This window comes from Suricata suricatta, chromosome 6, assembly GCF_006229205.1.
Source record: "Suricata suricatta isolate VVHF042 chromosome 6, meerkat_22Aug2017_6uvM2_HiC, whole genome shotgun sequence".
In the NCBI taxonomy this organism is placed as follows: domain Eukaryota; kingdom Metazoa; phylum Chordata; class Mammalia; order Carnivora; family Herpestidae; genus Suricata; species Suricata suricatta.
The window spans coordinates 103830671-103852408 of NC_043705.1; the positions used below are offsets into that span (position 1 = coordinate 103830671).

Sequence of the window (21738 nt, forward strand, 5' to 3'; positions counted from 1 at the left end):
CCCCATGCTGGGACTGCATACTAAAGGATTCCTAAGTATCAACTCAGACTGTGTCTAAAAATAAAAGCAGCCCTTTTAAAACTTACATTTAAAAAACCATACAAGTTACACATGTAAGCGATCATATCTCAGCACCAATAATGGTATAATGGCATTTACAAAAGCACTTTTCCTGCACATATTTTCTCAGATAATCATTGCCACAGCCCTGCGATGCAGCTATTACTGCCATTATCCCCATTTTAAAGGTGGGACCAGGCTCTGAGTTTAAGTGATTGTTCTGAGGTCAGACAGCTAGACAGCAGGCATCACTGACAGCTCCAGGGTTCTCTCTGACATTTCTCCTCCTCCACCTCCCCTTCCCTCATCCTCTCCTCTTTCTGTCTTCTGGTAAGTACAGCCTAACAATGGGAAAATGGAGGAGAGACACTGAAAGCCAGCCCTTATACAGATAACTGACTGAACCCCCACCCATCACTTTGCACCACGGGAGGATCCAGGGAGGGCTTACTCATAACCTCCCTGGGTAATGAATATATGGAGATGTGCAATAATTTTGTAAAAAAAAAATGGTTCATGCATATCCAGATTTTTACAAAGAGAAAATCAGTCCCCTTTTTTAAGTTTTAAAAAAGGAAGTGTTTTAGTCTAAAGTGAGGAAATGAAAGGGGGAAGATTTTTTTGCTTTTTCAAAGTGGGTTCTGTCATTCCCATGGGTGGTGAGTGAGCACACGCTGCTTCTGAGATCACAGTGAATGAAACATTCGGATGAATTCCATAATGAACTGGCACGGAAGACAAATGCCCATTCATTAAAAGAAGAAAAAAAGATTAATTTTAAAAGATAAGTCCCCTCCCCAAGTTGATTATTGGGTTTGAATTTTCAAAAAGAGCACCACCTGGTTCTTGATTTTGTTTACAGGCTGATTTGATCCTCAGAATTCAGACTGAAACTGATTTTTCGCAAAAGTGTCTTAGCAAAGAGGGTGTGGGTCAGGAGGGGTGGCTCCCATCACACGGCCTTTCTGTACACCAAGTGCTTAAAGAAGCCACAGTTTCTCAAATGGTTGGAAGGGAATGAAGAGGCCCAAAGCCTTGCACCAGAGTTTCACCGTTTTCAAAACACAACTTCCTCCATCTTCTTTCTGATGGAGAACCCTGGAGGGAAGGCCCTTGGAGCCCAGAAAGGTTTAGTAGTGGGCTCAAGGGCACACAGCACAAATTTCTATCCTGACATTCAGTCCGGTGTTCCTTGCTTCTCAACAGGGAAAGCACTTCCCAAGAAAGTTGCCAACTCCCATTCAGCTTCCTAAAACCCAGCCTGGCCACTGTCTGGGCCTGTGCAGAGGAGGGAATGGGCAGCTGTCCCTCGAGGCATTCACACCTTCATGGAATAAAGCAGAACCAGTCACTTAAGATGCCCTGGCATGTTCAGCCCAGACAAGTTCTTTTTCCTTACAAATCTGTAAACCCTCCACATGAAGAGGAGATGGCTGTAATTACCACTTGCTTCTCCCATTTCAACCCTTTGTAACAAACTAACGCAAAGAACGGGAGGTGACAGCTCATCTGTGTGTTTGCCTCTGCGCTGATAACAACAGCAGGAGTAGCAACTGCTTACCACACGCCAGGCACTACACTGGGAACATTAAGCGGGTTTATGTGCATATTACAGAGGAAGTAACGGACATGCAGAGAGGTTAAAGTCACTTACTCAAGACTCTAAAGCTCTGAAAGTACAAGAGCTGGAATTTAAACCTACAGGGGCCTGTGGTCTTAAGCTCTCTGCCACTTACTAGCTGTAGAATCTTGCATAAGTTATTTAATTCTTCTAAACTTTACTTGCGTAATCTGTAAAATGGGGACAATAATAGCAACCCCACAGGGCTGTTCAAAGCAATAAATGAGATTACAGAAATGAAGCACTTGGCACCAGGGCTGTCCCGCTGCACAGTTCCAAGGAATGCTACTCACAAATGGAGATGCGCCATGAGGCAGTCCTCCTTGGCACAGCGCCCACCACAGTGAAAATGCTCAAATGCTACATCAGTATGCATTATCATTGTATGACAGTGCCAACAATCAGGGTCAAGAGCCAAAGGAGGAGCAGCTCATCTGTGAAGGCCCAGCTCAAGTGTTCCAAAGAGCTCCCTTTGGCTACCCATTCTGACTTGGCTTGCCATGAAGTATCTTGGTTCTCATGACCAATTTCAGGGCATGTCTTACTTTCCGAAGCAGATGTAAACTTCTAGAGTGCAGACCTTGATCCATGCCTTGAATCCCCTGAACCACCTCTAGTACCCTGTGCGCAGTAGGCCCTCAGGAGCTGTGGTGGTTTAAAAATGTCCACCAGTTCTTTCACACTCCTCCCTTCAAGAGGTGGGGTCTAATTCTCTCCTTGCATGGAGGCTAAACTCAGTGACTCACATCCAACTAAAAGAACAAAGTATACCAACAATGCGCAACTTCTGAGACTAGGCCACAGAAGGAACTGTGACTTCCTGCTTGCTCTCACTCTCAGATCACTGGTTCTGGGGCAAGCTAGGTGCCATGCAGTAATGACAGTCAAGTTTCCTTACAGAGAGGTCCAGACGTTGAGAAACTAAGGCCTCCTCCAACAGCCATGAGAGTGAGCCTTCTTGGAAGCAGATCCCCCTAGACCCAGTCAAGACCTCAGATGACTCCAGTGCTGGCCAACATCTCGACTGCAATCTCATGAGAGACCCACCATGCGCCAGAGCCACCCAGCTAAGCCTGGATTCCTGACCCACAGAAGCCTCAAGATAATAAACGTTGTCATGTTAAGCTATCACATTTCGGGATAATCTGTTGTACAGCCACATGTAACCCATAACAGGAACCATGCGGTGAGTTTAACAACAAGCAGACAATAGAAAAGTTGTAGTTTCAGGTAAGAGGAGTAATCCTCATACGTGGATGAGAGCTTCCCTATTATTAAACTGGAAGAGAAATCAGACAGAAGACCCAGGATGGGCTGTCTTCACCTACTCAGGCTTTGGCTCAGTAATCACCATAGGGAAGCAGAGAGGGAATGTGGATGACTCAGGCTAAGCCTGGCTGAATGGCTCAGTGCTCCACCCCCTCGAAACACACAGGCCTGTGGCCCAGGTGAGGGACCCAGCTCCAGCCAGTCCCTCCCCAGCCCCAGGGCCACGCTCCAGGCCCACAGCCCCCTCAAAGCTCCCCAGAGGGACTAAGCCCGTTTCTGGCCCTCTTGCCTTTTGCTTTGGAGGGTCCTCCTTCTAGCATCCCTTTCCCCTTTTGCTCATTTATTTCTATTCACTGAATTCTTTTTTTTAATAGTTTATTGTCACGTTGGTTTCCATATAACACCCTGCTCATCCCAACAAGTGCCCTCCTCCATGCCCATCACCCATTTTCCCCTCTACCCCACCCCTCTTCACTGAATTCTTAAAAATGTCTTACTGTGAAGTAACTTTGAACTTAGAGAAAAGGTGCAAGAACAGCATAATGAACTCCTATATATCTTTCATCCACATTTGTTGTTACATGTTTTATCATTTTCTCTTCCTCTCTCCCAACTATCTAAACTGTAATGGTTTTTTTTTTGTCCTGAAACACTTGAGAGAAAGTTGAAGACATATAACCCCTTACTCCTAAATTCTTTAGCATGTATTTCCTAAAAATAAGGCTACCAAAGTCAGGAAATTTAACACTGATACAATGCTAATATCTGATCTATAGTTCCTAAGTATCCATAATGTCCTTTATAGCTAATTCTTTTTTGCCTGGTTCAGGATCTAATCCAAGACTATTCATTTGTTTTCTCATTGATCAAATATGCCGGATGTCAGGTATTGTGTAAAGCACTGTGGATAAAATAACCAGAGGGAAAAACAGACATAACCACCATCCTCACAGCACTTATAGTGAGTGTGACACACTAATCAACGAATCACACTAATTATAAGTTTGTGTAATCACAAACTAAGACATGTGTTTTAAAGAAAAGAGGCCTCTACCAGGATGAGGGCTGGGGACGGGGGAAAAGATGATCAGAAGGCCTTCCTGAGGTTAAGACACCTGAGCTGATATCTGAAGAGTGAGGCAGTGTTAGCCAAGCCATTTGTGCGTGCGGGGGTGTGTGTGTACGTGGGGCGAAGGGGTAGGCAGGGCAACTGGAAGAACACTTTAGCAAGATGGCTTGTTCAAGGTCATTATGAATGGAGGGCAGAGGTGGCACAGAGGGGAGCGTAGGGAGGGGGCCTGAAGTGAAATTTAGTCTTTACCTTAGCCAGTGGCATAATAGACATTTCCCAAAACACCCCTCTGGCTGCTGGGTGGAGACAGGTCATGAAAACAACATGGGGCAACCACCCCTTAGCCTCCATTTCAGGATCCAGAAGCTCTTTCTATAACTTTTTTTTTAAGCTCATTTAATGACAATATCTGGCCTGAATGGACATGAAGCTACTTATGTTCTTTATCCACTTAGCGTGAGTATTCTTACATTTTTGCCACAGAGAAAAATAATATGTTATGGTTATGGGGGGGCTACCGTAGACCCTACTGCGGCTACTACATAATACAATATATGCACTGCGTCAACCTTCCTGAATCAGAAAGATTCTTTGCCCCTGATCAGTTTATTGCCTCTCAACCGCAAATCCACCTTCCCTGTCTGCTGTGCAAAAATGGATCTGGGCCCTTTAAACATTTTCTCCCTCGCCAGATAGCATCACGTTAACAGTAATCACAATGACAGGTCACAGATGCTGGGACACTGCAGGAGGGAAGAGTTTCCCTGTCTGTTTGTTTTCTATCCTGGTGCTGGTTTTGCCAGGCAGGCAGCATGGATGATTTTGTCACCAGATGGACCCCAAGACTTTTACTGTTCTCCTGCTTATACCCACCAACCTCTGTCCTACACTTTTCCTTAAGCTCTTTTTTGCAGCTTCTCTCTTAGTTCAGACAAAAGACCCAAGGGGCAAAGCATCTGGGGATGGAAGCCAAAGCCACCCCTCAAGCAATGACAACTCTGGGCGAAGGGCTCTGGAGGCCCAGACCACACAGCCCAGTTTGAGCCTAACCTCTGACTTGGTACAGATGGGCTGTGGAGCCACCCACGGAGCTCCCTTGACCTCATTATACTAAAATCTCCACCCAAGGAGGAGCACAAGTCTCACTTACACAACATACAACGTGTGTACAGGCATGACCTTATGCTCACCTCTACGTATGACGAATAGTCATCCTAAACCTAAATGAAAGGAACCCATTCGTCCTTGTTTGGGGGTTCATGGCTTTGGTAGTTATTCCCCATGATCTCCTTATTTGCTGCAAATAAAGTTTCCCCTGTGTGACCATGCCACCTGATATAGTTTCTATCTGTGACGCACCAAGAAACAGGCTTCTGTTAGCTCAATTACCACTTCTCTGGCACGGGGCTAGAGCTACAAACACATCTTCTATTGTCCGGCTGCAGTGACCACGGCACAAGCCGCCAGCGGCCTCCCCGTGACACCCCCTCCCGTAGTGTGGTAGCTGACTGCCCTCCTTGAGGCATCTCACCGTGAACAGCTGTCCCCAGCAGCCGTCACTGACGTGGCTCCAGAGCTGCTTCTCTGCCACTCGATAAGCACAACTGTGCCCTCCCCAACAAAGCCAAGATCTCTGCCTGGGGGACCTCTCCCATGAGTGCTCCATCTCAGCCCAGGAGGGAGGGCCTTCCTTGGGAATTCCATCCCAACAGGAACGGGGGTGCTCCTTGGAGCTCTACCGCAGCACCGGGGGTAGCGACTGTTCCTACATCTGCTACTCCCACATTCTTCAGAATACATTTAGAGCACTCTTTACTTCCTAACAGGCAATCCTTCATTACTGCAATCTCTTGTCAGAGATCATATCTTTATATTTAAGCTTTCAGTGTTTGGATTACTGGGTGGTTTCTCTCTCCTGACTGAACCCTGACTAACGTAATTCTGAAACCTAAAATGTGCCTCACACAGAGGGTTTAGGCTAAGGGACTCTGGACCTAAAGTAGTAATAGCATCTATGGACCACTTCTTGTATGCCAAGCACTGTTCGGACTGCTTTGTGTACGTGAACTAATTTAATCCTGATAGCTCTCTGTCGAGGTAGATACTACTATCGTGCTCATTTTAAAACAGAGGACACGGAGATTCAGTAATTCCCAAAGTCACACAGCTAGTAAAGGGCAGAGCCGGGATTCAAATCCAGGCAAACCTGTGGCTTTACAAGGCAGGGAGTGAGGTGGGGAGGAGGCAAAGAGAGAGGCGGCAGCAGGGAGATCGGCTTGAAGGCTACTGTGCTTCCTCCACTGTGCTCTCTGGGCCCCATGCCCACTCTACCGACTGCTTGCATCCCACTGCCCTGGAACTATCTGCCTAGTGGGCCAGCTGGTCTCAAGGGCAGGGACCACGTTCTTTCCTCCTGGAATGTCAAGTGCTTAGCAGAAAGCCAGCCTGGGCACGTTCAGTATTCAGTCAAAATCCGCTGGATAAATGACATGTTGAATGAAGCAGAACTACAGACCCAAACACCAGCTCAACAACAGGCTGATCCTTCCGAGTCCCGTCCCAAGCTTGGAGTGCTCTGGCCTCATGAGTCCTGTCCTGGGAGCTCCTCTGTGTCATCTGCCCTCGCATGCAGATATCTGACAGTGATTGACAAAATGACCTCCTGGATCTCTTCCAACTCTTGGTCCTATCAGAAAGCAAATCTGGTCACAAGACTTCTCTGCCCCACACCCTTCATGTCTCTGGCAACCACAGGGAAGCGTCTAGTCCATGGACCTGGCCCCACCTGTATTTTAGCCTCTGCCAGGCCCACTCCTGGCTTTACTTACTAGGGGCCAGCAACACTGAACTTGGAAGGCCCTGAACACACCATGCTGTTTCCCCACTCTAGGCTTTTTTTAACTCGCTGTCCCCTCCACAGGAAATCCCTAGGCTCCCCATTCTACATCGAGCCCTTTGTTTGCCTGTCTAAATCATCCCACTCACCTTCAAAGACTTGGGTGACGACTCTCTCTTGACTAAGCCTTTCCTGCACCACCCACCCTGCCCACCTGGGCCAACTTGCTCTCCTGTGGTGCTCAGAACACAGGTTCTATGTGAGCACTGCAGTTACCAGAAGGAGATCCCACTGTATTCTGAGTGACCTATTGGGTGTATAGAGTCAAGGCTAGTGGTGAAGGCTCAGGACTCTGCAGGCCAATCACAGTTCCATCAGTGACCAACTATGTGACCTTGGGTGTGACATTTCCTCTCCCTGATGCTTAGTGCCCTCGTCTATAAACTGGAGACATCACAGTGTGTACACCATGGGGTTGCCGTGAAGACTAAGAACAGTAATTTATGTAAAGTACTTAACACTGTGCCTGGCAGAGGTGGCCCGCATGGTAATTACTGTGATGAAGATCTGATGCTCAGAGGCTGCACGTTACACCTCTCGGTGGCCTCACTACCTCGCGTGGTGTCCAGACCACAGCAGAGTATAGTGGACAAGTGGATGGCCTCATTCTCCCTCCATGTGCGTAGCCTCCAAAGTGGCCCACAGTCTCCCGTACCTGCCACACTGCTATATCCACCTTTCTGGGCCACCCCTCTGCTCAGATCATCTTTTGTGCAAAAACTGCCCATGGCTTCCCTGCTTCCAGAAGTCCAACCTCCCCAGCCTCCCAGCAGAGTCCCTGTGATCTGTCCCTTACCTCCCTGCATTAATTGGTATTTGAAGGTTCAGTGACGTAGGCATACTCCCCATTCCTAGAATAGGTTCCCCCCTTTCTGTGAGCAGAGAGGTCCCAATCCTTCCCTGGAGCCCCCTGAAAAGTCACCACCTTTCAGAAGTCCTTCCTGACCTCAATCAGGGTGATCTCCTCCTCCCAGCACCTCACAACATCAGGCTGACCCCTCCCGCAGTACTAAGTACGCTCTGCCTTGGGCTCTACACCACTGTGTACTTGGCTCTATTCCCTATAGACTGCGAGCCCTCTGAAGCCAGGGGCTCTTCTCTGTACCTAACACATAGTAAGCCTCCAAATCAATGGAGTTGGGACTCAGAACAAAAATAGGTAGTTGAAATCGTTGTAGTTGAAACTCAGGAAAAGGAAGATAATAGGGTTAAATAAAAGGCAGTATGTGCCATGTTTACTCATTGGTATTCCAGGCTAATGGCTAAGTTTAAAAAAAAAAAGGCTGATCTGTTAATAAGGAGGGTGGCTTCAGTAAAAGAATACATACGTGCAGGGTGATATGCTAATCCTCCATAGGAAGAGAGGATTTTGTCACAAATTAAAAGGGAATCAAAGTAGCTGGAAGAGATTATGACAATTATCCCTGCCTTGCGGAGTGTTTTATCCACCTCTACCCAAACACAACACACCAACACACTCATGCACACCCATTAAACAATCTGATGAGAAAATGGAAAATGGTCCACGTATTGGTTTCCTAGGGCTGCCTTTAAAAAGCACCACCAAGGAGGTGGCTTCAAAGAACAGAAATGTATTGCCTCACTGTTGTGGAGATTACAAGTTCAAAATCAAGGTGGTGGCAGGGCCATGTTCCCTCCAAAATCTCTCGGGAAGGATGCATCCTTGTCTCTTCCAGCTGCTGGTGGTCCCAGGCATTCCTGGGTTTATGGCAGCCTCACTCTGGTCTCCTCCTCTGTCTTTCCATGGTCCTTTCCCTCCCGGTGTCTCCCCTCTTGTAAGGACCCCAGTCAATCATATGGGATTAAGGACCCACCCTACACTAGCATAACCTCATCTTAACTAATTACATCTGCAACGATCCTATTTCCACTTAAGGTCACATGCTGAGGTACAGGGGTTAGGATTTCAACATATCTTTTAGGGGACATGATTCAACCCATAACATTCCATTCATCCATGTAAAGGGAGATGTGATGCTGGAGAAGGACCTTCAGTGCCCCAAGGTCACACAGCAACTATGTGGGGCCATTTGCTCCACTAGGAAGAGACTAGAACATGGGTCAGCAAACCACAGCCTGCCAGTCTGCTGCCTTTTTTTTTGCAAATAAAGTTTTATTGGAACACAGCGCACTCGTTCACTTATGTATTGTTTCTGGCTGCTTTCACACTACAACGACAGAGTTGAGAAGTCGTTGCAGAGACCATATGGCCCACAAAGCCTAACATATTCTCTGGATGAAAAGAATACATAACACACACTGGCCAAGTTTAGAGATGGACTTTCTAGATACAGGAGGAAGCCCAGGCCCACATGGCAGCTCACTAATATCCCTTCTCTCCAGCTGGAACCTCACCCAATGAGCTGTCCTACTGGGAAAGCTCCTTCAACATTACTTTCCTCTGCCTAGAGAAACGGCAAAAACATAGCACTATAACATTCGTGTCACTAAAGCTGTATAAATTAAATTCTATAAGCATTTCCAAGAAAAAGAGATTAATTCTAACTGGAAAGATCAGAAAAGACTTTCTGGAAAAGGAAAGATTCGAGAGGAGCCTAAAAAGGATACTGGGCACTCCAGAAATCCTCTAAGCCTCCCTGAGCCATGGCAGATTACCTAGGACTCTGCTGAGCGAAGAAAGTGAGTTCCTGCTCACTTGAAGTGTGCAAACCAAAGATGGCTCACTGCTTGGCAGGGATGAGGTTGGGGAAGATGGGGCGAGATGAAAGACAGTCCCTTAGAATGGGGATTCTTCGGTCTCAGCTCTCATCACACTTGCTGAGTGGGACACACACGGCATAGAGACAGCAGGGGCTGGAGGGGAGGAGGGAGACAGACTTATGCAGAGACAGGAGAGCACTGAGGATGAGAGGGGTAGAAGAGGCAAACTTACACCCAAAATCAGCAAGCCCACATGAACTGCACAGAGGAAAGCCACGCCTGCTTCCTTCCCCCTTAACTGCTACAGAGAAAAAAAGAGCAAAAGCCTGACAACTAGGGTTAAAACTAATCAAATGTCCCTTCAATACCTCTGGCTGGCACCTGGAAGCCTTCTGAATATGTCCCATTGTTTTCTGGGGCAGGGCTCGGCTGCCTCTCCCACCTGCCAAGGGAGACACAGGGAGGCACACTCCAGACGTACAGGGCTGCCTCCTCAGGGAAAGCCTGGCACTCAGGAGCAGAGGGGCCCCACCTACCCCTGCGGGAACGATCACAGGGCAGACAGCAATGCCTGACAGCTGCCCAGAACAAGGGGGACAGGCAAGAAGAATGGGTCTGAAAGCTGATGAGTCCCTCTTATCCGAACTCTGCTGGAGAGAGACAGAGCCAGAGACACATTATACCCACTTTACAGGGGAGAAAATGGAGACCAAAAGAGGTTCAATGACTTGCCAAGGGGTCAATAAACCACAGTAGTTAAGAGCACAGGTTTGAGGATCAGAAATCTGAGTCTGAGTCTTGCCACTTTTTTCCTCTACAGGCCTGGGAAGTTGTTTATGCTTCCTGAGCCTCAGTCTTCCCATCTATGAAATGACCACAATAAGACCACTTACAATGCTGAAGAAATAAGAAGGGCACAGTGTATGGCATGTACCAAGAACTCAATAAATTCAGGAACGTTATTATTACCGCGGTGAAGTCAGGGCTCAAAGAGAGCAATCCCTCAGCTCAGGACCAGTGGGCACACCTTCTGTGCCCCACACTCCATGCCCCACTGCCACACTAGCAGCCACACGGGACCTCTAAGGGAAGGTTCCTGGAGTGGGGGAGGGAGTGCTCTGGCAAAGCATCCTCCCTGTACTAACAGGCTCAGGTGGCTGTGCTCAGCTGAACTGCCTCACCCAGTTAGGTCGGGGCCCTCACACAGGCCCTCTCTTTTCAGAAATGCTCCCAGATGCCTTTGAGGCCCCCTCACACAAGAGAATGTGGCATGTGCCATTTCTGCTGGGAAGTCTTGCCTCTCACTGTAGACTCCTAACACTAGGTCTGCAGTAACAAGAATGTACATTCAAGGCACAAAACAAAGTGGACGCTGTGCTCATATCACTTCTAACAAACTACAGCAGCCCCTGACACAGCTAGAGCAAACTTCGTTAAGACGGGGTGGACCTCAAAAATACAGAGGAACAAGGTTAAGTGGTTCTTGGGCTCAGACAGAGCCAGAATATAAATCATCTGGATGTAAACTTAAGTGAGTTTGTTAAAGACCCTTAGGTTTATACGTTTATATTTCCACATAACTATCTTCCCCTGCCCCCACTTCCCCCAAAAGTATATTGGGCTTATAGTCAAAAAGGACTAGCCTTGGGGTGCCTGGGTGGCTCGGTTGGTTAAGCATCTGAGTCTTGATTTGGGCTCAGGTCATCATCTCACAGTTTGTGAGTTCAAGCCCCAAGTCAGGCTCTGTACTGACAGTGTAGAACCTTCTTGGGATTCTCTCTTTCTCTCTCTCTTTTTCTCTGCCCCTCCCCTGCTAGCACACATGTGCTTGCTCGCTCTCAAAATAAACATTAAAAAAAAAATAAAGGACTAGCCTCAACTTACTGGCTCTGTGACCAGTCATGTCACTAATACTCTTTGAATCTTGGCTTTCTCTTCTGCAAAGTGGGGGTCACGAGCGGAGGCCAGGCTGGCTACGTGAAAGTGTGAAGTACCAGGTTCAAGCTGAGGCCTTTCTACAGCAGGCAAGTGCTCCCCAGACCCAACCACTTTTTGTGACACTGGAACCTGGGCCCAGGTGCAAGACTTACATTTTTCCTCATAAGCCAGACATAAGTTTGGTTTTTTTTTAATACGAAATATCCTAACATTCACCTACTGACAACTCTCCACACTTAAAAATAAAGACACGCCTCCATCTGTGGGCCAGCACTGGGTGAGCCACATGAAACATATCTCTGGGCTACTTCCGGCCCCCCAGCCACCAGTCCGCAATCTGCATTAAAGTATATGTATAAGGTGTAGAAAAACATGGTGCAAAGGTCAAATGAAGTAATAAAATAAGTTCTCTGAAAAAGATAGACATTAAGGTTCCTGGTCAATGAACTAACCAAGAAGGAATCCTACTACAGACCCTGATGCCCCCAAACCACAATCACTAACTTCTCACGAGTTAGGTGCCAAATTTAGAAACTTACTACTTCACAAATAGACACACACACACACACACACACACACACACACACACACACACATTTTTTCACTGTCAGCAGCTGCCTCTGATCAATACTCAGGAGGAAACATGCAAAAATAACAGTTTTCAGTTGAGCACATACAATGTGCCTCAGCAGCAGGAAGTAATTTTCACACACATTCACCTGCCAGATGTTGCCAACCTGTTCCCTTTAAGAGACCCCCTTCCTCCAGAAGCCCCTGCCGGAAGCCTCTGCCTAGCAGCCAGCCAGAGGAAGCGGACATCAGACATCGGCAACTCATGGAGAGATTTGTACAAACACAGGACCCCAGTTAACTGGGCTCTTGGGAGGCTGCCTGAGGGAGGCTCCCGGGAGGCATGTAGGACCTGGAGTAACCATGCCCTGGCACTGCCGCCTGGGCATTCAACTGGCGGAAGAGCCTTCTGAAGCCAACACAAGGAATCCAGGAACTGGGTTCCTGGGGCCTCCCCCCATAGCCTCCTTGTGCCCTGCGGAAGAAGGTAAAGGTAGCCTCCCCCAAGGTCATGGAGCAGGTAGGTGGCAGGACAGCAGAAGGAAGCCTGGGATGGGTGCTCCACTTGAGTGAGACACCTGGGTTGGAATCTGGTTTCCGTACCTTCCTAGCTGTGTGACTCTGGATAGGTCACTGAACCTAGGCCCTGCACTTCAGCTTTCTCATCTTTAATGTTATTTAATCATCACGGGGACACTGGGAAGCAGTGACCACTGTGCTCATTCTAGGACAAGGCTAAAGTTTATCCTAAGATGAGGTCCAGAGTTGGAGACAGAGCTAACAAGGGGCAGCGGTGGGCCAGGGAATCAGAGGAGCTTGCCCCCAATCCCATGCTCTCTCAAACTCAAGGAAGAGATTCACACGGCCTCCCTAATGCCACACCTTCCCAGGGAGGCCCTGGTTCAGTACTGCCCCCAACCCCCCACTTACAGACACCTCCTTCTTGTCCCCTTGGCAGGAAGGCAGAGCACCTGTCCTGGAAAGGCAACAGGCCACAGGCATCAGAAGAAAACAAAACTTTAGGGCCCCAGAGAGTCCCTGTGGGCCGAGGCAGAGGGATTTTCAAAGTGCACCGCCCATCCCGGATCCCGGATCCCGGATCCCAACTCTGCACCACTTGCCTCTGACACAGTGCCACTAATAACAGCCCTCTTCAGGCACTGGTTGGCAACTTGGGAAACTGCAGATAAACACGCTCTCCAGAAATACAAGTTCAAAGGTAGGTCCCAAAGCGCTCCTGCAGAGAATGGAGTGGGCCCCTGGGGGAGGTGAGGTCTGCCTCCCAGGGTTACAGACAAATTGGGATGTGGACAGAGAGGAAAGAGTTCCCCGAAGGACGATCCTTGGCCCACCCCAGACCGGCCCAATCATGCTCCTAGGGCACAAGCCCTGGAGCCCTACTGTTAATAGGATCCCCAGGGATTCTGAAGCACCCAGAAGAACTGTTTCTCAAGGCTTTGCTTCCTGCACTCGGCCAGCAGTTACCAAGCCCCAACCACACCATTCCTTGCTTGCTGTTTCAGTCATTCAGCAAATATTTGGGACAAACAAGAGTGGGCAACCGAGACACAGGCTAGTTCCTGCCTTCAGGAGCTGACAGTCCAGAGAGATCAAATAAAAATTATTATACTGCACACTTTAATATAAGGGGCTCTGGGCTCCTGGTGGCAAGAGCACAGCCCCAGACTGCCCATTCAGGGAGGCTTAGGGGCCAGGTGGCAGGGAAGAAGGATGTGAGAGGTAAGGGAGCCAGGTGTGTGGAGGCAGCGAGATGTGGAACACCCTGAAAAGTACAGGGAGAATGAGCAGCAAAAAGAAGCCTAAGACCATGCCTTTCTGGAAGGTTTTCCAATCTAAGTGGGCAGATGAAGAGACCGATGCTCAGGGGAACTAAGACCAGTGAGCAACTCCTAGGGGCTGCAGTGACCAAAAAATACTTCCCGGAGGCAGCAAAAAAAATACGTCCTAAAAGGATGCAGAGGATCCGGGTTCTCTCCCAGGGTAGGAATTGCTACGGATTCCAGAGAGTCAGGGGGTGGAGTACAAAATGCAGCCTGAGCATGCACCCCTTCCTTCCCACCCCTAACCATCAGAGACACTGGCCCCGCTCCACCTCTGAACGCTGCACCATGAGGCCAACCACCTCTCCTCAGACCGCACCTTCCAACAACAATAAAGAGGGCTCACTCCCTAACCAGGCCACAGGGAAGCTGAGACCCTACTATGAAGAATAGGGTCCCCACCATCAGCCAGGCATTTCCCACAAACAGCAGCATAACCACAGTTACTGAGGACTTGTTCCATACCCAGCCTGTGCTCAGGGCTTTACCCACAGTGATTCATTCAACCATCAATAACACATAAGATTGCTCCCATTTTCCAGACCAAGAAATCCAGGCACAGAGGCCAAATGACTTGCCCAGGGCTAGGGATCTGAATCAAGCTCCAAAACTAGAGCCCCACACACTGCCCCATGGTGTCTTCATCTAGGGGGATGGAGGAGTTGCTCTGCCAGCAGCGCCTCAGTGGGGGCTGGGCGAGGGTACCTCTTCAAGTGACCTTGTGGGTTCCACCTTGGCGGCTAAGGAGGTTCAGTCTCAGAACAACGGTCGTTCCCCTCTGCTCAGACATTGGGGCTCCTGCAGCAGCCACACAGGAGTGGGTGTCTGGGCAGGGTGGGAAACAGGTCCTTTATCCTACTGAATGAGAGACCCACAGGCTCAAATACCAGCTCCACATGCACAGGCTGTGTATCCTCAGGCCACAATGTGCACCTCCATGAGCCCTGGTTTTTTCCTTCATTCCTACCTGTTTATAATTGTACGTTAAAAATTTTTTTTAATGTTCATTTATTATTGAGGCAGAGAGAAACAGAGCATGAGTGGGGGAGGGGCAGAGAGAGAGGAGACACAGAATCTGAAGCAGGCTCCAGGCTCTGAGCTGTCAGCACAGAGCCCGACGCGGGGCTCGAACCCACAGACTGTGAGATCACGACCTGAGCTGAAGTCAGATGCTTAACTGACTGAGTCACCCAGGCGCCCTTATAATTGTGAGTATTTAACAAGACGTTCAGGTAAAGGGCTTCTTAGTCCAACATCTACCAGATTAAGTGCTAACTAAATGGTAGCTACTATGATTATTATTATTAACCTTATCATTCTCCCTGTCATCTATACCATCATCATTCTTATTAGTGTCATTCTATGCTGCGGCTTTTTATCACCTGCGCAAACAGAAGGAAACTCAGCATTCAAAGCTCAGAATTCTCTCAAAACCAAAGGGAAGGAAAACATGGGCCTGCTTTTTTCCCCTTCCTTCTCCTATCTATACTCAGCAGAGGGCAGCAAACAGGAACCATCCAAAGATAAGAGAGAGCGAAGAGAGACACATGGAGAGAAAGCTACACACTCATAAATACACACCCACCCACCACAGCAAGCGGAATTGTTTAGCTTCCAAAGTATGAACACTCCGCCTCCTCCAGCTAAGAGGGCCAGGCAGAAAAAAAGAGTCAAAGCTGAAGAGACAGAAGTTCTTTTTCAGCTTGAGAGCAATTTTCAATGAACTGACTTTTAATGTGTATGGGGTGGTGGGGGGAGGACAGGCAGCAGCTCTCGGGACGTCTGTGAAGGGAAGGAAGGCGGCAGCGGCACTCACAAGTAAGGTTAAATAAAGGCAGCTTTCAACCGCGCTTCATCTCAACCCTCCGCCCCGCGACAGCAAGCATTCACACATAAGCTTCCTCAAGAGGAAACTGAGGCTCAGGGAGTTAATCATCCCAGCCAGGGGGTGGCACAGCTGGGGTGACTGGGATGCCAGACATCCAGACTGTAGGTCCAGGGATCCACCCTGAGTCCCGGATGGCCGAGAGATTCGATCTCGTAGACCAAGCCTGATTCCCCCCCAGCAGTGACTGCCTGGGACACTGAGCCAGTGAGATTCTGGAATGGACACCTGTTGTCCCCATCCCTACCTGCATCTCCCCTCCTCTCCACAAAAGTGCCCGGATTTTTCTCTGGGAACTGTTCTTTCTAGGAGTTGGAGGACCAGAGCCTACTCCTGGCTCCAGGGTGGGTTAAGTCAATCAGTGACGCGCATCCTCCTGACAAGTGTGAACAGTTCAGAAAGCACATTAGATCCAGATTAGGCTGATAATACCAAAGGAGATCTTTCTAGCACTTAGAGGAAAAAAGTTTCCTCCCTCTTCAGTAGAAGCTACCAGAGGAGACAGACTCTCCCAGGAACTAGGTATGAACATGAGGTCAGAAAGAGCTACAACCACTTTTAGCTCCCACAAGGGCTCAGTCTAGGGCAGGAACTTCTAGATAACACCATACCTGAAGCCACTGCAGTCACAGGAGCTAATATATTCCCTTACTCATTCCAGCCCATGTGTTTCATTCTGTTATTTGCAACTGATAGAGAGTCTGAGTGGCTCTCAAGCCCACACTAGCTCCGTCTGTCACAGACGGCCGTAATGATGCCACATGCAATGCATCCGGTAATTTCTCAATTTCCCAGCCGGATTCCTTTGCCACTTTAAAGTTTAATTCATTTTACTTGCTTTAACACTATAAAAAGTTGAGAAGAAATGTATAAAAATGGAGCTGCAAAAAAAGCCAGGTAAGTTCCAGCCAATAATTAGTAAGTACCGGCCTCCAAAACCAGGAGTGATCACCTCGGCTCATGTGGGAAATAATGGTAGAGAAGAATCGATTATTAGGATGTGGGAGGAAAAAATATTTGTGGTGAAATAGAGCAAGACTTTGGATAAGAACTGGGTTCTGGTCTGTCCTCCCCGAACTGAGAATGGGTCTCTCCTCTCCTGGGCCTCAGTTTCCATATCTACAAAACAAGGTGGGCAGACCAGTAGACCTCTGAAGGCCCCTTCCTGCTCTGACACGTATCAACTGCTCAGCAAACATGTCCTGACTGTCTTCCAAGGGCTAGGCCTTAGGCTGTGTGCTAGAAGAGGATGTAGTTCCTCCTTCAAGATAGTTCTGGAAGAGGAGGCCATGATGTACTTGTTGGCCACGGGGACTCAGGCACGTATAGGGTACCTCCTTTCCCCGCTGCACTGGGCATGAGGATGGTCCTTCTCTGAGAAGCAACCCTCTTATTTCAGTCTTCCTGGGAGCTCAGATACATAGTTGGGATACAGGGGGTCAGTTACATGAAACTACAGAACCCACTGCAAACACCTTCATGGGCGGTTAGCTGCCACAGGACATACCACAGACTGCCCATTTTGCCTCAGGGTGTTTTTTGGTGATGAGATCCCAATGCCATCTCTCTGTGAGAGCTGATGGTGGTCAATGTACAATTAGCAAGCTAGATGGTTATCTTTGAAATGGGCCTTTGCGTTTTCATTCCTGATTCCATTATTCGTTATCAAGTCACTCGCACCAACAGATTAAAGACTGAATTCCTCAGACTGCAGCCTGAACGAAGGCACCGGAGTACGAGCATGTCCCCAGGTGGTCATGGCTTCGTCACAACTCCTTTACGGAGGTCTGTTTTAACACACTTCTATGACCCAGGCCTTTTCAATACATGCTTCCAAACAAACTCACAGAACCCTAGGAAATTACAGTTAGAAAACTCCTAACAAAGGATCTATTCCCTGTGTCACAAATCGATTTCAACATGACATTAACTCCACTTGAGTAGCAGTATCCAGAAACATTCTGAAGGCAGGTGTGGGCTTAGTGGGAGAGAGACTGCTTAGCAATGGCCAGGGGCGGGGAGCACCATTGGCCAGGGGAGGGGAGCACCATTATAATACACAGTTACCTCTCCTCTTCTGAATATAAGGCTTCAGTTCACAGTAGAGAGATCCAAGGCCCAAAGAAGTTGAACCACACTCCTGAGGTGTGTGAGTTTAGAGAATGAGAATCCAGGCCTCTCTCAGCTCGGTTCCTAAGGAGACTATATCCCTAGGATGACAGGAGGAATGCAGGGAGCAGATTTGCTCAGGTAAATCAACAACACAGCCCCAGCTGCATCAGATTTCAGCTGGGCATGCAGACGGAGAAGAGATTAACAATATAAAGGGTTCCAGCCCCTCTGCAAAGAATTAAAGAAATCATTCCAAAGCTACATTTCTATGGTACTTAACTTTCTGATGGGTAAGGCTCTGCCACCAGGAAGACGAAAAAAAGCGGGCGGAAAGGTATTGATTTCTAGATGTTCTGAGAATAAAGTTCAGCTCTGACACAATGAGAAAAACTCTTGATACTTGAAAATTAAAGCCATTGGTATTCTATTATCTACCAATTTCTATTCCACAGTCTCTATTATCCAATGAAGTCATTTCTCACAAGAGATTATGGCTCTGAAATGGGGAGGGACTGCATCACATTCCCTAACATCGGTGTTGAATAGCCAGTTCCCAAGTCTGGAATACAAAACAGATGATGGGATTAAACCAAGATGTTAAACAGACTGGGCCCAGGAATGAGAGGGACCCCTAAATTAAAATGAAGATAGCTTCAAGACTGGCTTTTCTTGCTTGGTTTTGCAACTTTGTAAGGAGCCAGCTGCCTGACCAGATGAACGTGGAAGTGCTAAAAGCATTATGTGTCCTTTATAAATCAGCTGCCCTACCCAGCTCCAGAGGTATGCCTAGGATGAGCTAGCATGTCAGTCACATAGACTTACCTTCCAGCAGATGATAAAGGCTTTTAACTTGAAGCTCTTTATCCTTCAATCCAGTAGAGAAGGCCAAGAGTCAAAGGGCTGCTCAAACTGGGTATGTGAGCCCTCAAACCCACGAGGAATATATTGTGCATTTGGATAAAGTCCTGTCAGCCTTCCCTCCTGGGCCCCTGCAGTTATTTCTACCACAACAATCAACAAGGTGCATTGGGATAATTCTCAACAATTACAAGAGTGACAAGCTGAGCTCAGAATTGGTCAGCCCTGTCGAGAGAAGCCCTGTGTGCTCAAGATGCCAGGTTTCCCAGATAGCAGACTAATGGGCTACGTGCATGTTCCAGTGCCCTGGGATGAGGGATGGAACCCCATCACTTGGAGAAGTAAGCCTCCTCCCTCAAAGCCAGCTGACATTCAGACTAGGGACTGGAGGCCAAGCCCAGTGCTGTGCATCTGCAGGAGAGTGAAACAAAAAGTGGCTGTGTGGAAATTTGGCAGAGTGTTCCTGAAAGGCAGCAGATGAATGCTGAATCCCACAGCACCTAGCAGAGCTTATCATTGGGGCAACAGCTCCTTTCGCTACTCCCAGGAAGCAAAGGGAGTTTCGTTAAAGCAAGGATAATCCACGGGTACCCCCCACCACCTCCTCCACACCGCTTCACCTCTTCTTCCTCCTCTTTGTGATACTCCAGAGCAAAAGAAATAAACAAGAACTAGAACTTCCCAGATGAGCCTATCTGTCCATTTCGGTTAAGGGCTCTGAGCAGTGCCCAGCTGTTGCTCCCTTCTCTCTGCCCAAAAGGCTGCCTTACTCCATCAATTCCCTCTTGCACAAGTGAGTAATTTACTTTGAAAGCTCAGGCCAAACTGGCAGTTAACCTTGACCTTCTCTCTACACATCTGGGTCTATAGAAAATGAAAATCAGGACGTCTCTGGCATCCATGGCAAATGAAATACGAGGGCTTTCTCCAGGCAGAGGCAGAATGTCAGGAGCTATTTTAGAACTGGCTACAGCTATTCCAAAGGAGAGTCAGTGCTCAGGCAGGGCACTCCTGGGGCTGTGTCCAGTGTGGAGCCCCCACAGTGAGGGATGCTTAAAGGGACCTCTGCCCTCAGGAGAGAAAAAGGAAGTGGCCACTGTACTCCTCATTGATGCATTGATGGTATCACAATGCTGGAGCTGGACCAATAACTACATTTTACAGATGGAGAAAAGGAGGCTCAGAGAGGGAGGTGAGAGGTGATCAAGGGCACACACAGCAAGTCAATGGTAGAGTTGAGTACAGAACCCTGACCTCCTGACCCTAACGCTGGTACAGGGCACGAAGAGAAGAAAAGACTTCATGAATGGAAAACAAATATGCACAGAGAATTTAAGGGAAAGAGGTCTAATATGGCTGTCAGGGTCTGAACCAGGGGGGCAAAGGAGCTGAGGAGCTTAATTTCCAAACAGTAAGAGCTACCTAGGAGATGAAGGAAGGAGGCCCTCCAGGATTTGCAACAATTACCAGAGTGACAGGCTGTACTCAAATTGGTCATCCCTGTGGCAAACAGCTCTGTGCTCAAGCAGCCAAATACGAGGAAGAGAAAGAAAAACATCAACCTCAAAAGTCAGGCTCTTCCCTCATCCTGCCAGCGATCAGTCAAGTTGGACCCTGATGGACAAATTATCCACTTCCCATGGGGCCAAGGATCCTATAAGAAAACCTGAAATGTCCCACTGTGTGAAACAGTTCAACACTCACTGGCACCTATTTACCCAGGAGCTGGGAAGGTAGGAGAGCTCTGACAGAGCTTCTGCTGTCAGTCTATACGTGCATGTGACACAACAGACACACACATGGGAAGTTCAGAGGACGCTAGAACAGTTAAGGCCCTAGTCTTGGCTGCAAGGAACAACACACCTGGTCAGATTGGACAAGTTCAAAAGGGATCATGGATACTCTGAGAAGGGACGGGGAAGGCACCCGATGTTCCCTCCTCAGGGCACAGGGCACATATAGCCTCTGGGAATTTGGGGGGATCCATCCACCAGAATCCCCACTTCCTGGACTCCCAGAAGGTCAAAGGTAGAAGACCCCTCAAGAATCAGGAGCTCCCCCCACCACACCGCCCCCTCCACCCTCGCTGGCCTGAAGCTCCACGGGGAGCATGATCTTTGCATCCTCCAAGAAATCCACAGATCTGGGAAAGAGGGTGGGTGAAAAGGGGGGAGGGAACAGAAATCGGGAGAAGAGGGAGACCTGGTGTCCCACTGAGCAGATGGGAAAACAGGAAAGGGGGCTGACCTGAAGTTCAGCCCCCTTTCACAAAGATCAGCAGGTGGGGGGGGGGGGGCGGGAAGAGCTTAGAAAAGACCTGGACACTAAACAGAAGGACTGGCAGCTACTGAAGAAGTCATTCTGGGATACAGGGATGCAGATAGGATCTTCCAAAAGCAAGAGCTCCTGAAAGAGGTGAGAGGATACCAGATATGGAAAGATAGGAGAATGGTAACCTACAGTAAGAAACAGACCTTCAGACTGAGCAACAGGAGTCCCAGTTTCTAGTTCTGGTTCTGGTTCTGTCTCTGCCTGACGTGAGAATCTGGACAAGTTCCTGTCTTTCTCTGGGCCTCAATTTTCCCAATCCCCAAAATGGGAAGAATAGTAGAGTCTCTGGCGCTGACACCGAGGAGGCAGAAAGGGAAAGGTGGAGGAAGGAAGCGAAGGATACAAGTGAATACGGGGAGAGAATGTTCCGAACGCCACAGCAACTGCGGGACTCACCAGTCCGGCGGCCGGGACCACCGCCGCCCCCGATCCTCCGGGGGTGCCGTCGGGTTGGCGCTCACGGTACAGCGCCCAGAGCCCCACGTTGGGCAGAAGGACCAGGGCCGCCAGCACTAGCGCCACCGCCTGCAGAAGCCGCTTCTCCTTCCGCCTCATCGGGGCCGGTCAGCCCCGCCGCGCCCCGCCGGCCCGGCCGCGCGGCCC

The 21738-nt window shown here is 48.7% G+C and overlaps 1 protein-coding gene across 1 annotated transcript in view; it reads right to left on the minus strand.

Moving 5' to 3' along the window:
• The window catches only part of GALNT10 (polypeptide N-acetylgalactosaminyltransferase 10), a 210783-nt gene extending 189061 nt beyond the window's left edge, over positions 1–21722 (minus strand). The window contains exon 1 of the mRNA XM_029941255.1: positions 21532–21722. Within this exon, the coding sequence (XP_029797115.1) occupies positions 21532–21690 (159 nt within the window). The 5' untranslated portion in view covers positions 21691–21722. The remainder of the gene's footprint in view (positions 1–21531) is intronic.
• Between the last annotated feature and the right edge of the window lie 16 nt (positions 21723–21738).